Source organism: Alosa alosa, chromosome 20 (genome assembly GCF_017589495.1).
Source record: "Alosa alosa isolate M-15738 ecotype Scorff River chromosome 20, AALO_Geno_1.1, whole genome shotgun sequence".
NCBI lineage: Eukaryota > Metazoa > Chordata > Actinopteri > Clupeiformes > Clupeidae > Alosa > Alosa alosa.
In genome coordinates this window covers 12,294,813-12,311,558 of record NC_063208.1, presented here as the reverse complement: position 1 = coordinate 12,311,558, position 16,746 = coordinate 12,294,813, and the positions used below count along the sequence as shown (strand labels likewise).

General features: G+C 42.3%; 2 protein-coding genes across 3 annotated transcripts; both read right to left on the bottom strand.

Annotated features, from left to right (window-relative positions):
- Positions 1–518: 518 nt before the first annotated feature.
- LOC125285099 (regulation of nuclear pre-mRNA domain-containing protein 1A-like) lies at positions 519–13,054 on the bottom strand. The gene is made up of 7 exons (XM_048229354.1): positions 12,464–13,054; positions 7,377–7,506; positions 6,654–6,760; positions 5,833–5,927; positions 5,418–5,544; positions 5,034–5,209; positions 519–1,671 (listed from the first exon to the last, which is right to left on the bottom strand). The coding sequence occupies exons 1-7, from the start codon at positions 12,612–12,614 to the stop codon at positions 1,522–1,524; spliced, it is 936 nt and encodes a 311-aa protein (XP_048085311.1). The 5' UTR covers positions 12,615–13,054; the 3' UTR covers positions 519–1,521.
- A 250-nt stretch (positions 13,055–13,304) lies between these two features.
- On the bottom strand, positions 13,305–16,398 carry LOC125285097 (cation channel sperm-associated auxiliary subunit TMEM249-like). 2 transcript variants are annotated; one of them, XM_048229351.1, is made up of 6 exons: positions 16,330–16,398; positions 15,752–15,910; positions 15,502–15,602; positions 14,934–15,126; positions 14,250–14,338; positions 13,305–13,494 (listed from the first exon to the last, which is right to left on the bottom strand). In XM_048229351.1, exons 2-6 carry the CDS (start codon positions 15,861–15,863, stop codon positions 13,363–13,365), a joined length of 627 nt encoding a protein of 208 aa, XP_048085308.1. In that variant the 5' UTR covers positions 15,864–15,910; positions 16,330–16,398; the 3' UTR covers positions 13,305–13,362. The 2 variants fall into 2 exon arrangements, with proteins under 2 accessions (XP_048085308.1, XP_048085307.1); XM_048229350.1 differs by having other exon boundaries at positions 15,752–15,891.
- Positions 16,399–16,746: the final 348 nt, after the last annotated feature.

The window sequence follows — 16,746 nt, the reverse complement described above, 5'->3', positions numbered from 1 at the left end:
CCAGTGAAGATACTATGGTAAAACTAAACACACATACACACACACACACACACACACACACAGGGACCCAATAAAGATAACAGGTCCTGGTGGATTTGCCCCAGCACTGCTGCCGCTTTATTTGGCTCATCCCACTGAGGACGACACACACACACAAACACACACACACACACAGAGGAGCGGGTGGGAGAGGGAGTACGATGTAAACGGCATGAATAAGTTAAAAAAACAGGGAGGCTTTTGCTGCTCAGCTCATTGGAAACGCAACAGAGCTCTACAGACCCACAGTGACCCACGACTGGACACATACAGTACACAACAGAAACATGTCAAATTCCTCCATCAGCTGCCCACACCTGCCAACATGGACACACACACACACACACTCACCCATACCTGCCAACATGGACATGGACACATGGACGGACGGACGGACACACACACACACACACACACACACCCATACCTACTAACATGGAAACACACACACACACCCATACCTGCCAACATGGACATGGACACACACACACACACACACACACCTATTGTTTGCACAGCTACTGTACAGACAAATGTAGCCTAGAACCTACAGGTGCCCTTTGGAATGACGAATACACAATGATCAGTACTGGCTGTCAAACTCTGTTGTAGAGGCAAAACAATTTAGTTTCCGACAAACTATACAATTCAGCTCCTGGGCTGCTTTCTTTTTTTAACATGATTTGAAGCAAACTAAGCAGAGGGTGTCAATGCTTCACGACTGGGAAAACCTTGAATATCCAATGACTGTTAGAAAAACTATTAAAATTAAAAATTGTTATCGGCTAACATTATCGGCCCTCCCACCAAAACAAAGTGACACAATTAAAATACTGCTGTCTGCACCACACTGGGTGTTGTATGGAGTGAGCATGTTTGGATGCAACTACTCTCTCTCTCTCACTCTTCCAATCTAGAACATTCCAAACCCTTTTTAAATACAAAAATAACTCCCGAGAGAGAGGTCCCTGCCCACATCCTGAAGTAGCAGGCTTGATGACTGGACGAGGGGGTTGTCAGTGGATTTCACTGGGGGTGAGACCAGCTGTCTGCTTTGGAGTGAGTTTTGGGAGTATACGCTCATCTTCCGTGTCCGTTTGAAATAGCTTCTCCTTTCTGTGGACAAGGGCCCGAGAACTAGTGCACTACTGAGGCAGCGTAGCTGGACACAGCAGTTGATCCTTTAGCTGGCTACTGTGACACAAGGAGGGAGGCAGGGTCCTCTCATGTGTAAGGCATGAGAAAGAGAGAGGGAGGGAGAGCAGTGGAGGGGGAGAAAGAGGGAGTGAAAGAGAGAGACTCATGAAGTAGTGCATGAGAGATGGAGAGAGCGTGTCAGAGGGAGGGAGATCAAAAGACGAAGCTGGGAGTTAGCTGCACCACACAGGGGAGGAGGAGGAGGAAGAGGAGGATGAGGAAGAGGAGGGGTCAAGGACGAGTGGCGGATGGCAACTGGGCAAAGAACTGTGTCCATCAGGATGGTCAGTTAGCGGGGTCGTACAGGTCGGCGGCCGGCAGCTGGACAGGTGTTCCTGTTACACTGGGAAGAAGCGACAGGTCGGGCAGGCTGTTGAGACGTGAGCGAAGCTCCTTCCGAACCTGAGATACCCGCGCCAGCTTTCGTTTATATTCCTGCAATACACACACACAAATACAAAAGAAACAGTGAGTTATGGTCCACTAACATCAATACTCAGAACAAGCCAATGTGAGTCAATGTTTTCAAGCAGACATGAGGCTTTGTCATAAGGCTTTTGAGGCTGTGACAGATTGTGACCATCACGACAGATCTTTTATAACACTGTATTTTCAATATTTAGAGATATTTTGCCCTTTTAAGTAGATGAAGTTTGCTGACTGCTTTTTTTATGTTTAATATTTCCCTCCCCTTGGTTTAGATGTGCTCAAGCTTGGTTTGCTAGTTGATCCATGTGGACATTTCAGATTATGTCTGCTGGTTTGGCTTGTGCTTTCCATTAGGAGAGATTCTGTGCTTTGTGTTGTGAAAGCATTGACCTCCTAGTGAACCTAAGAGCCAAGTCAGCCTGATGACTTCCTCATGATTGCTTTAGAGACCTCTACAGACAGCAGCCTTGTTTTTGCACTGAGTCAGTGCACCAATAACTAACAGAGAACGTTTAAATTCTAAAACTATTACCCAAACATGGTGAATCTACAAATTTTGCTTTGGCAAAAAGTTTCAAGGCTATGATAACACTAGTCAGGGTTCAATTCTACTCATGTAGTGGCAAAAAGCCATTGTAAAGAATCTTTCAGCTCTGAGAAAACTGGAGCTCAGTGGTTTTTAAGACTACACTGATCTCACTGAGCAGGGGTGTAGTATAAAGCACATAGGAGTCGTGACTGACCTCGCCTGACCCAGACTCTGCCGGTCTTGTGTTTTGGGTTTAGGGAAGGTTTACATGTTTGAGTAGATTTTGGTCTGTCGTGTAAAAAAGAAACTAGATTAACCCAGGGCATAAGACTGATATTATGTATGTATTAACAGCTAGTGTGTTTTAATAGCCCATTACAGGTATTAGACCACAGGGTGCTAAATACACCTCCTATTGGACTGTAAATGTAAGTCCTTCATGGGATTTCTGATTGCAAAAATAATAATCTCATGAGTGACCAAGTAAATAGGTAGGCAAGTAAGTAACTTCTGTGGACGACAAAAAAAAAAAAAAAAATTATATATATATATATATATATATATATATATATATACACACACCTAGTTAAACAATTTCAAGCTGCACTGTTCACTGCTTAGTTTTATTATTAGTAGTATTATCATTAACTATTATGTTTAATTAAAAACAGATCCACTGCAACAGGCCCCTTATGCTAAGAAACAAGGTCCATAAAAGACACTTTTATATTGCTCACTGGACGTTGTGTCATTTAGCATTCCTGTTTTGCCTTTTCATTTCTAACCCTACATTTTAGGAAAAGAAGCTACAAATATACAGTTCTGCGCACCCCAAGAACCAAGGTTTTGACAGCCTGCAATAGAGCTCAGCTCTCTGTTAACCCCTGTGGTGTATCTGGGCAACAGAACACACTCAGGCTTAGTAGGTCCTTAATATATAGTGAGGTGCAACAGTAGGTTAAACATAAAAACCTGCATACACACTACACTGCCATCACCGGTCAGAAGTGTTGAGTATTTGGGGGTGATAGCTAGAGGTAGTTTGGGGTATGGAATACCTTACTAAATGTAATTAAATAAAATACAATTAAGGTACAGACAGGCTGTATTACTCGATTACCCTGCATGGGTTGATGCTAATTTGGTGGTTATTTGTGTAACACATTCTTTAGTCACAGGTTCAATAATGGTGTTACATGTTTGTCTTTTCAGATACTCCAAATAAACCCAAAAGGAAAAACCTACAGGAGTGTGTGGATTGTTTGAAAGATGTTGTGAGTTGAGTTGTAAATAAGAGAAGAGTCACAGTTTCATTTTTGCCTTTTATTTTTCTTTTTCTTTTTTTCTTTTTACAGGGCAGATCTGTGAAGACAAACATGTTCACGTACAAACAGCATCTCACTCTCTCTCTCACGCACACACACACACACACACACACACACACACACACACACCACACCACACCACACCACACGATCATCTTTAATACCTGTGAAATAATGGCTTAAGAGTTACTGGGTTAGGCAGTACACACAAGATAACATTTTCATTCACACACTCACAACACATTAGCCGTTGATCGCTAGCAGAGCGCCCCCTGGAATTAACACTCACTCGAGATTACAAACAAGTCAGACACACATTTAGACAGGGACTCACACAAAACCTGATCCTGTGATTGTGTGCTCAGTTCGTTTCACTTGACGTTTCACTCCTTGGAAACACCAATTATTACACAACACATGACATTAAGGGCTGGTTTCCCATTCATAGAACAGTTCTGTACCAACACTTATCTTCAATGGAAATGATCACTGAAGTTCACTTTTAGTCTAGGACCAGGTTTACTCCAGGCATGAGAAACTGACCCTGTGAGTGCAGCTAACTGTGTAGTCAGCATCGCCTGCATGGTAGCAGGTCACCATCGGCTACTTTACACCAATCACAGAACCAGGTTTTGAGGTATCCCATTACACACACAAACACACACACACCTCTATGTAAACATTACCCATAACAGTATAAGTGGAGAAAGGCAGTGGCTACTGAACCAGATTCTGTTTGAACATCTGCTGGTAGAACCATGGGATTTGTTTTCTGACCACACACGTATTAAGGCTGTGGCAATAATGTTTAAAGAATGACTTGTTAAAATGCCTAATGATTAACTTGCATTAGCTGCCATCAAGTTGTTATGGGAAAGATTATGTTTATGCTGCTAGAACCAAAATTACACCTATAGAATTGAGAAGCACATGCTGAAATACATTTTTTTCCAGTATATTTTTTGGCCTTTTTGCCTTTATACCGATAGGACAGTGGAGAGAGAGCGGAAGTGAATTAGAGAGAAGGATGGGGTGAGATCGGGACATGACCGCAGGCCAGAATCGAACTTGGGTCTCCATGGGCACTGAGAACCAAATGTGGTACCGTGCTGCCACAGCTCTCCCGAAATACAACATCAGCTAAATAATTTGGTCAAACAAACATTTAATGTTGTTCTTTAGTATTAGGTCGACCAATCACTGTTCCAGGATCTGGTTCAACAGTCACTCCACTTCTGAAAATGAGACCGACGTAAAACATGACACACTGAAGGTAAGAGAGAGAGAGAGAGAGAGAGAGAGAGAGAGAGAGAGAGAGAGAGAGAGAGAGAGAGAGAGAGAGAGAGAATGTGGGCAAGGCAGCAAGACTCAGGGAAATGTGGAAATGTAGAGTAGAACGGAGAGATCGAGAGAGAAAACTCCAAAAGGAGCGTAGAGAGAGAGTGGTGGAGGAATAGCTAGAGGGAGGCATGAGAAAGACAGGCTCAGGAGACGGGAGTGTGTTTGGTACGCACTTCTAGTTTCTGTTCGTTGTGGGACAGGCCCTCCTTCTGGCTCTGCAGGTAGAGGGCCAGCGTGCGCGTCAGCTGCCGCCGGTCGTCGATCTCGGCCGCCAGACGCCCACTGTAGTCCGCCAGCATCATGCAGGCCTCCTCCACTGCCCGCGCCAACCGCTCGCCAGACTCCTTATCTGGACACATACGCGCACAGACAAACACACAAACAGATATCAGATTGTGGGCCAATCACACACACTCAGACATGCACATAGATATCATACTATTGGCCACACCAATCATTCAGCAAACAATCAATGTTAATAAGCATTGCTGTGTGATGTGTTACTGGGGCAGCAGTGTGTGTGTCTGATAATGGAACTCTCTTGAAAGGGTCTATACCTGTGATGCGGTGCAGTAGCGAGGTGTCCTGCACCTCGGCCGGCAGAGAGGAGATTCTCTGGCGCAGGGCGGAATCACTGGAGGCGGCGTTCTCCAGCTCCTGCAGCGCTCGGATCAGATCGGCTGTCTGAGAGGAACACACAGAATGAAGGTGGGAATGAGGACTACCACGGAATTACCCTATCAATAATCATATTACTACCATTTCTACATCTACTACACTTGAAATGTCACGCAACACATATTTTTAATGACAGTGGGAACAGAAAAGGGACAGACAGAGAGACACTAGGGAAAACATAAAATAGAAAACAAACAGGTGTAAGTGTGTGTGTGTGTGTGTGTGTGTGTGTGTGTGGGTGTGTGTGTGTGTAGGTGTGTGTGTGTAGGTGTGTGTGTGTGTGTGTGCGCTCACCTGAGGGGGCTCTCCTGGGGAGCTTTGGCTGGCGAAATCCTCGCTTGTTGCTTTGATCTCCTCGTAGGGACGCTTCTTGGCCTTCTTCTCTCCGACTGAGCGGCAGACAGGAGGAGCCAGCAGACACAGCACAACCATAGAAGGAGGAGGAGGAGGAGGAGGAAGAAGAGGAGGAGGAGGAGGAGGAAGCGGAGGAGGAAGCGGAGGGGGAGGAGGAGGAAGAAGAGGAGGAGGAGGAAGAGGAGCACAAATGGCATCTCATTAGGGGATTAGGCATGTCCATTAGCTAACAGCTGTGCTCTAGCAAGAAAGACAGTGAAACGTACCCTACCCGTACCCCTAAAAGCAACTAATACGTCTGACAGATACAGAAGGCATGTCTCCCTATTTCCCAGTTTACCCCCTAAAAAAAACAATTACAAAAAAAAAAAAAAAAAAAAATACCACTACAATGTTTCTAAGGACATACCACTTCATGGTCTACTATTCTATGTCACTAACTAACTAACTCCTGGCAACTGGACCTTTAAAACCCAGATGTTGCCATTCTATTTGTTTTATATATTCCTGTCTTACCTGCACATTTCTTTCTGCCTCCTGTGATTACACAGGTTTAGTGCTGAATAGGCCACGTATTCACTTTCAACTAACAGACCCCACAATCCTTACCTGTTGCACTTGTTTTGCAAAGAGTGAAGGTGCAATCGCTTAACCGTCACTTTTATATACTCGGTCTGTCTAAGCACACAGAACTGGCACTGAGAACACAGGCGTCTAGATAAAGTACTGTGAGTGAGCTTTGATGATGGGAGTACACTTACACAACACCTGGGAAAGCTGGTCCAGTAAGTTGTTGTCATAGACCGCTCTCTCTTGCCAGATAGACAGTACCCGAGCCAACTGCTTCTTGAAGCTCTCTTCTCCCTCGCTATAGAAAAAGAGAGGAGAGGTCAGAGAAATGAAAGGGCAGAAAAAGGGTAACTAGACTCATTCAACCGTTACTGGGCATGGTGGCAGTTGATGTTTAAATAAGTTAAGAGAGTGTTTGTCTGCTCTGAAATATTCCATAAATGAGCGATGAGGTTGCTTAAGATTTGGCGTGCTCATCCTAGAATCCCAGGAGAGGCAGGAGGAGCAGTACACTCAGTTTCAGTTTCATCGACACTCTTTGGGTTTAAGCAAAGCAAGCAAAGCATGTTCATGTCCTGGACAATGGCACTGTGGCTCACTACTTATGCAAAAAAAAAAAAAAAAAAAAAGGGCCATGCCGTCATCACGGAACTGTAACAAAAACGGTGTGTTTGTTGTCCTGTATCTCACCGCCTTAGAGCTCAGCTGGGATCGCAAATTAAAAGCAGGTATTGAAGATTCTTAAAAATGACTGAGGAGTGTGTTTGCATTTCCTTAAAGGAGATATTGTGAATTTCCATGACACTAGGGAAAGCCATTTACAAGTGGGAAGTGACCAACTGATACTCTGAAGAATTGGTACTGGACATTCCACTGCTATGAACAGTCACACTATCCAGTTACCATCGTCTTACCCGGAGACATGCTTGAAGGCGTCCACAATGACAGGAGCAAAGTCCTGCGTGAACTCCGGTCCCTTCCTCTTGCTGTTCTGGATCACGTCATTGGCCAGATAGATAAAGGTGAGCTTACGAGGGACCTGGGCTAAAGAGACACACACACACACACAAAATTCAGTTACCCGAAGCTCTTGTTCACATCAAGTACATCAAATACATTTCAATTGCATCTGTTAGCAGCCAATTCGTTTAAGGTAGAAAGAATCAAACGTCTTCAGTTGCGAATCCTCTATAGTACTATATACTATTACTGCAGCCCACAAATTAGGTAAACAAATAGCCCAAGGTTTACGTGATTGAGGCCTAGATTACAGAATGGTTATGGGATTTTGCAGACGCCTTTGTCCAAAGAGAATAGAACACAGAATACAGAACATACCCCTGTCCATAAAAAAAAAAAATGGCCATCATGAAGCATCTTAAATAAAACCTCACTTCCTTGCCACATTCTTTCAACAAAATATTCAATATAAATCAGTATAAATATTAACAAGGAGCCAAGTCAACCAAAATCACCCATCCTTTCATTACCTACACCCTTCAGTCATAGCTTTAATGCCCACTCTGAAAAACAGTGCTTGTCTTAGATGTAGCGGACATGCCCAGCGCTGTTTGGGCTGCATGGTGGTGAAGCTTTTCCTTTGAGCATCAAGAGCACAAGAGAGTGGATACGGTACACAACACAGACAGGCTGCAAGGAAGGCATCACAAAAAATAGCCCCTCCCTGGTGATTCTGTTTTTTGGTACAGGGAACTCAAGGCTTCCCATGGGCTCACACACATCTAGAGGCCACTCTCTCACCATGGCAACTGATGGTCTCCTATGTAAAGGTGAGATTAAGTCAGCTCGCCTACCTCCAACCAGTATGCCTAGATAGGCCCATTACCTGAACTAAGAGCTATCAGTTTCAGGCTTCCAATTCTAATTTTGCTTTTTATTCGCTATTTATTTATTGTCAGAGAGAATAGTGAGATCTGCACAGAATACTGTACAGAAGGCCTGCTTCACACCATTAACTTTTCTTTTATCTAACATTTTATGCATTATATGTTTTTATTGCTTTTGATCTTTAACCATTTATATTTTTTTTCAGGTAAATTCTGGTGAAGGTCCAAGACCGAAACGTTGTATTATAAATAAATAATTGTTTGCGGAATGGTCAGTGTGCGGGACTCTTTCTAAGCTCCTGATCTGCGACCTTTGGTCATATCCAACGCACCTGCCAGACAAAAGAGGTACACAAAAAGCCTTCCTACATTGCATGGTGATTGGCAGAAAAACTGGCAATGGGCCAATGACTGACCGGTCAACCAACTTGCCCTGGACCAGCGGGCCATTGAACATGGCCATGTTGAACCCTGCCAGTCAAATCAAAATGCTACTGCTCATCATCTATCCAGTTGAAGTAACAGAGCATATTAGCGGGATAGTTCAGGGATCACCACTACAACCTCCTATCACTTTTGCACTTAGTCCCCACAGGCACATCATCTTCAAGCCCCTGCTGTTGATTTATGACTCAAAGTAGGCCTACAAAGCCGCTAAACCACAGCCAACCAAAGGGAATCTGTGCAGATGATGGTCAGAATGAAAGCAGATAGGCTATAAATATACACTTTGTGACTTAGATCCATAGGGACAAACACCCAGTCCTCTTCTCTTGTTCCCCGAGTGCCTCTAATTAGTGGATACGAGTCACTTCAAAACGTTAAGCTTCATGTAGGCACCTCACTGTACAGGTAAGTTCCACCAGTGGAAACGGTCTGTGAAGGTGAGACGGCAGTTTCAAAGCCTTAAACAAAACCAGCATAACTAAAGTATGCGAAGCTGACATACAGTAATGGGCATGAGTGCTGTTGAGGTGTGAAGCCATTGGAAATGCCACAGCTATGAAGGAAGTCTTCAGTATAGTGAGGTGAGACATGACTGGTACGTGTGAATATAATATCAGTACTTCAGAAATTTCAACCAGAAATGCACTCAACATCTCCCCACCCCAGATATCACGCGCAGAAAGATTCCATATATCATACCAATAACCGAAGCCAGCAGTGGTAAAGACGAGATCTGGTCGTCATCACATATTCCCTATAAATAGCTATGGGACAATACTACATTTATAAAGGACACACAATTTGACAAGACAAAAGCTTTCACCTGTTTTTCCCCTCTACTATATAAAGAGAACATTCACTAGGCCAGTGGCCTTCTTTCTTATACCATAAACTCATGTAAACCTGCATTACAAATACTTTTAAGAAACATTAACCTCAACTGTCAAAACTGAGAGGCAGCTACTTCTATCCCATCAGACAAAGAGGCTGTCTGTTGTGCAGGACAGGCTATATATAGTTCAAAACTCATTTCCAACTGCGTGTTTTATTAATACAAAAATAAAGACGATGCCATATATTCTGGCACTCGTGCGTGCAAGGCACTTGCACAGGGTTTCTTCGGCTCAGTGTGCAATAGTTCTTCTTACACAACTATGATCTCCTCATCGTTTTCTTAACAGTGGTGAATTTCAGCACCACATCCCGTTTGATCCCTGCAAAGAAATTGCTTGAATCTAACATAATTTCCTACCAAAGACACAAGCTTTGCTCTTTCACTTCTAAAACGATTGGCCCGCAGGGAGGGAGAGACTGAATCACCTTTAACTATTTCTGTAGGAGACACTTAGCCTGGTTCAAATACTGTACACTACATTCTCCAAAAATACAGCCCTCCCAAGACATTTCATCAACTTTTATGACTCATCACCATCATGCACAAAACACAAACATACTTGTTAGCAACACTGCTAGTGTGGCTGTGACCACATATAAAATGGCACCAGTAGGGTGTCTACAACAGAAGTAGACTTGATTTGAAAGGATTTGATTTGACTTTCAAAACAAAACATTTGAAAATGTCCATACCGGAATCTTGTACTGTACAGCAAGTTCTGTTTTTTACCACATGGGCATTTGTACTTCACACAACCACTTAGTAGAGTTAGCAAAATTGCCAAGCAAACTAGCCTACTTGGTTTCATTGATTTTTGTCATGATAACACATGAAACAAGTTTGCATGCATATTTCTTTTACAACCAAAACATCAAAATCAGCAACAGAAACATTAGGGAAATGTTTTTTGATCATAAGCTCAATTCCAGTAACTATATGCATGTGACAATAAACTTCCTGACCTTGACCTTGAATTTCATTAAATTAAAAATTAAGCATGACGATGTAAAGCATTAATCAAAGGGGATCAAATATGTTAGACCATGTCTTTAGTTTACTATACCATGACAAAAAGTTGAAGATTCCCACATCAACAAAAGTCACAAGATTTTCTGCAGAGAGAGGGACTTGGCCACACACACACACACACACACACACACCAATCCACAGTGTCGCTCCAAGAATCTTAAAATGAGTATAGGGACATACCTCACCATGCCGCACCACTCGCCTACTGTCTCATGCAACTTGCTTACTGTCTAGCGCCACTTGCCTACCGTTTCATTTCACTTGCCTACTGTTTCATTCCACTTGCTTACGGTCCCGCGCCACTGTCCTGTCCCACCAGCCTACTGTCCCGTGTCCCATTCCACTTGGAAACTATTCCATGGGTTAGGGTTAGCGTTGGAATAGTTGGAAAGTGACATGGAACAGTAGGCAGGTGGCACAAGACAGTAGGCGAGTGTCACGGGAGAGAAAGCAAGTGCTGCGTGCCCCCAACAACTGTACAGTTTTGCTCCTATTGCCTCTCAAAATATGCATAAAGTGTTGCAATAAAACAAGCCTGTCTCCTGATAATGGAGTTTATCTTGTGGTTTCTGTAAACTGACCAGTCCTGATACTGAAAGCTGTGTTTTCTGTCCAAACGCTTTAACTGGCTTATAAATGTATCTTTGCATGATTCATTAACGTTAGTTAAACACCAACCAAACAGGCTGTGCCAGGCTAATGTGAGATAGGCATTCAATTGGGAACGCCTGCTGTACAGAAATTGACCAGGGACAGAACAACCACACTGTTAGAGGACCTCTTTTTGAAGAGCCTGGATGCAAATCTGCATTTACTTGTCCTCCACATTACTATCACTAAACATAAGAAACCAGCCGTCACCACATTAGTCGTTGAGTCTGAAGGATGCCATGTGTTTACACTTTTATTGATGGTGCACGCCACTTCAGAGATGCTTTTACAACCACCCACAGACGCAAGTTGAGGTCACTCACCTTACAACACCCCACGAGCAAATGTTATTAAGTAATTCACCGGTGCGTGACCCTAGGTTACAGAATCGGTCATAAAACATAGTAGGAATGAACATACAAACGACGAACAACTGCTACAGCAAAGCAGCAGAGAAGTTTGCGTTCAGCACAATCTAGCAACAACCTATTCTTTTAAAATATTTCATATTGAGAGTCGTGCCACATTGCCCATAGTTGGAAATCACCTAAACCACCCTAATCCTAACCTGGCTATTTTAAACAATTTCTATCCAGGAGGATAGATAATTAATAGCGCATGTGCATGAACGACAATGCCAATATATTAACATTTCTATATTAGCGACATTACCAGACTTAACTACGCAATATATGTGCAATCACAGAGACAAAACGTTTTAACATTCACCACGCTAACTCGTTGGTTACGTTAGCTCACGATTTCCCATGCTGTGAGACACACGCAAAAAACCCACATAACGTTAACTTATATCACCTCAAGAAAGAAAGCTATCCTTCCCAACTGCATTGTAGCCTACCTACTCACGTCATACTATAGATATGAATTTTGTCCGATTCTGCAGCTGGCAATATGATATTCGTAACACCGACATGTAGCTAATGTTAGACTAGCTATCCTAGCCAAGGGGCAGCTAGTTGAGATAGATAACATTAGCAAGTTAGCTAACTGTTAGCGAATAACGGCAACGTTATAACATTATTCATCATCATTCATCAATTGGGCAAACGCGAACTTCATCGGAAAAGCAGCACTCACCTCCTTTTAACGTGAATTAACCTAGTCAACTTACCTTTTTTGAGTTCGTTATACCAAACACTGACGATAGCTTTCGAGTGTTTTCTGTGGTGGATTAACCATAGAGACAGCGTCTGAACGCTCTGCTGGGAGTTGCTGAGCTCGGACAGTTTCTTCTCCAAAGCCGCTTCTGAAAACACCGACATTTTGTTGTGTGTAACAGAACAGCTTCTGCGGGAAGAATTTGTCTTCCTGCTTACAGTGGAGTCCTACTAATCCCACCTAAATTTTGTACAAAACACAGAAGAAATGCTAGCTATCTAGCTTCTAGCTTGTTAGCTGCGCTAAGTGCTCAGCAGTCCGAGTCCAGCTCCCCCTCTTGTTTACAGATCAGTTGTAAAGGCTGGCAACCTTCCTCTTCTTCGCATGCCCCGTGTTTCCATTGGCTTACAATGAACGCGAGCCTGATTGAGAGATGGTGGAAGGTGAAGGCAGACTTTGGAACAAAGATTCTAGAGCGGAGTTGTTCTAGAATCTTTGCTTTGGAGGTACAAACGTTCGACTTCCGCGTTCTATTTTGAAAGGTGAGCAGGTTTATGCACACCAGAGAAAGCCCTCGTTGCACTGATAATGCAATCCAAATCACAAAGCTATACTAATATTACGCAATATAATATAATAACTCAATACTAATATATAAGGCTCTGTCATCGAACGCGACTCAGCCAATCATAATCAAGGACCGGAACTTGTAGCCTACATCACAAAAGCGTCAGTCGTGCATTTTTAAGAAATCATTGCATATTAGCACTATCACTTGTAACAACTGAAATAGCCCATTGTTTTACTTTCCAATAATGTTTTATACTGCAAAGATTACTGCTTGCAAGATTGAATACATGTTGCATGGTGCATTTTATAGCTTGTTTGGAGTTGTTAAGGGTGTCATCACAATCAGAACTTCACATTGCTTGGTTTGGGTCGAATAGGCCGGTGAATCACAAAGTGGCGCTTGGAGGACTCCAAGTAGTCAAAGTAGTTCAGCTGTAAATTGGATGCAATTGTCTTGCCCTGGCACTCCAGCAGCTGAGAAAGTGAGAGAGGATAACGTTATCAAATAAGGTTATGGTTGTCAAATACATTTAATTCTCTTTCTCAACCATTCCACCCTTACTAATAATAACTTGGACTTTCATGGTAGCAAGGTCGCTTAACAAATAGTGGGGGTTATGGGGTCAAAGGACTTAATGCAAATAAATGTTTTGATGTGCTTTTTGAACATGGGCAGGGATGGGGCAGAGTGGACATGGAGTGGTAGACTATGTCATAGTGTGGGAGCATTGACAGAGAAAGCCCTGTCCCCAAAAGTCCGCAACCTGGTGCGGGGGGTGGCCAGCAGGTCCTTGTCAGAGGACCGCAGGGAACGTGACTGAGTGTAGGGGTGGAGGAGATCTGTGAGGTATTGTCATAATTATTTGTAATAAATATAAATATAAATAATCATATAAATATAATTGTATGAGAATGTGCTACAGTGGACGTCTAAAACATAGGATATACAAATTCTAAACTTAACTATGTTTCTTGGTGTTTTATGCCCCAAACGTTGTCTTCAAGGCAGCGCTGCATGAAGGGTTAGGCATGGGTTAAGGTTAGGGTTGGGGTTAGGTTTAGGATTAGGTGCCTTTAAGTCAGCAGTGGCAGCGCTGCCTGGAAGACGACGTTGGGGCATAAAACACCATTGAGCCTTAACTATAGTATATGAAGATGAAGCGCTAACACTGTGCTCAGCCCTTACTCAGCCATATGTGTGCTCCATGGGTAATGAATGATGCACTCACCCTGTATTTTTCAGAGAAGCCACAGAGTGCATGGCAGTCTATCTTATATCCATTCAGAATGAGTCTGTACATGAGAGTTCCTTGAGCTCCTGTAGCAGTATGAGACTAGGATGAGTCAAAGCAAGAAATATGGCAAAAGTCTAAAAGCAGGGCACAAAGTTAGACTTGTGTGTTTTCAAATTTATTTCCCTGATATTTCCCAGATCTTAAACTGAATGCTGTGTTAAAGAACCTGGTTAATATAGGTTGATGGGAGACAGGGTGTAGTGGTAAAATAAGAAGTGGGTTAATATGAATTGATCACGGGAAGGTGGACTGCGCCATGCGAATCAGATTTTTTTTTTTTTAAAAAGCATTCAGAACATGCTTGATAATGGTAGAGGTTATTGTATAATGTTTATAACAATACCAGTGTAAATGGTTCATAGAGTGTTGATGAGTGTACATATTGTGAATGTGGATAATACAGTGTGATTTCTGAATGTTAAAAGTTGCAATTGGTGAATAAAGAGGTGGATAAACTCTATTTCTGAAATTTAAGAGGTGGATTAACTGTGTTACTTGCATTTAGCCCTCGACTACAGCTCTGATGGGAGAGGTAATATTATTATAATTATATGCATATTTCTTATACTGTACAGTATGTTATGTAGTATAGTATATCACAACAATAAATCTCCTCACCAGTTTTTTGTGTAATGATGCGGATATAAATTTGGTTAAGGGGCCCCCTGTGCCGCAGGTGTGTGTGGATGTAAAATCGGTACTCCTTTTTGCTGTGGTCAATCACAAGACGCCGGCGGCAGGCCCCTGAACTGATGAGCCACAACGACACCCCCATGCTGAACACAAAGAACGAGATGCATGAATGGGCCGCCTGAAACAGCAGAAAGATGCTTATCAAGACTATGCAGTTGACTAGTTGACATAAGTACTTATATTTATGTGATTGTGGGTATACTGACATTATGCTTAAATGACATTGTGATGAAGTTATATAGTAATTCATGAAGTGCACTAACCTGACTCAGGTTAGAAGTGCACTTAGTCAGGTTAGAAGGGCACTGCACTGCATTACAATATCAATGACCAGCTTTCTTTTATTTCAAACATTTTTGAATTTGTATGTCAGCATCAAGAGTGCCATTATTTTTGGTCCAAGTTTTACAAAAACCATTGATGTCCAGAAGCGTCTAGGGAGAGATGATCTCCCTTCTACCATTTTGCACAAGAGGTTACCCCGCCTACTCACCACACTGTCCACAGTCACGTACACAGCCATGCCGATAGTGGATGCAAGCAACAACAAAGCTCCGTTCAGTAAACTTTCATGGAAATATTCATATACAAAGACTGAAAAACAAACATAAAAAAATAATACAGAATCTGCCAATAATCATCCCATGTTTTTTCTCTCAGGATAGATAGCATGTTCAAGGGACATTGAGGGACAAAAGTATGCGTATGGAGTAGAACATAGAAAATCTATCATCGGGCCTTACCATCATCCTTTTTAATGAAAGGGAAGCTAGGGTTTTGCAAGATCTTTGAAGTGAAAGCTTGATTGGTGACGAATAACTTGTCCCTGTATTTGTTAAAGATTCCAATCGTCATTCTGCTGAGACAATGGTGTTAAACTGTCCTGTGGAGTTAAATAAAAGCTGGTCACAAACAATTAGGCGGTTTATTTATGGAGGTCAGAGAGGTTTGATGGCATGTATTCAATGTCAGATTTTAACATGTATTGGGCATAGGCTAGTCTGACTAAATTTGACATCAGGGCTATGTTTAAGTTGTACTTGCCATACCAGATCTACAGTCTACAGCCTATAACTGGGCAGGAGTTTTTATAACAATAACTAACAATCAAAATGTAGCCTGCTATGCTATAGTCAGATTTATCATGTCAATTTATTTGGTACACTTAGATAATAGCCACCTTATCATTTGACACACAATTATATCTGAACTACCTACATTTGATTTAAAATACGGTATACACAGGAGAGATGTGAAATTACAAGTGCTATGTAGAGGACAACGACCAACACAAATATTTTAAATATGTTTGTTTACTTACTGTTGCTCACTTAGCAGAGAAGTTATAGGCTACAGAAATGGAGTTCAAATAGTCACCAAAACAATAAAGGTATGGTTGACATGGTAACCTGTAGGTTGACAACATTCCAAATCCCAAATCCAGTGAAGGAAAGAATCCCCCTTCAGATTCAGAGAGATCTTTGAGTATGTTTACGTGGACATTCATATTTCGAGTATTGACCATATTTAGAATAGGCAATATTGTATATAGGGGGGTCCGGGACATGCTTCCCTGTACAAAAATAAATAAATAAATAAATAACCCCTTAAATGATGAGTTCTGGCGAGTTTTGTGGAAAGAAATGGTCAGATTGAGACTTACAACATCAACAGATTTACAGTGTAAGTCCAGGGTAAAAACACTATTTACCGTAGTTAACAAGTTCAAACTTCAGTC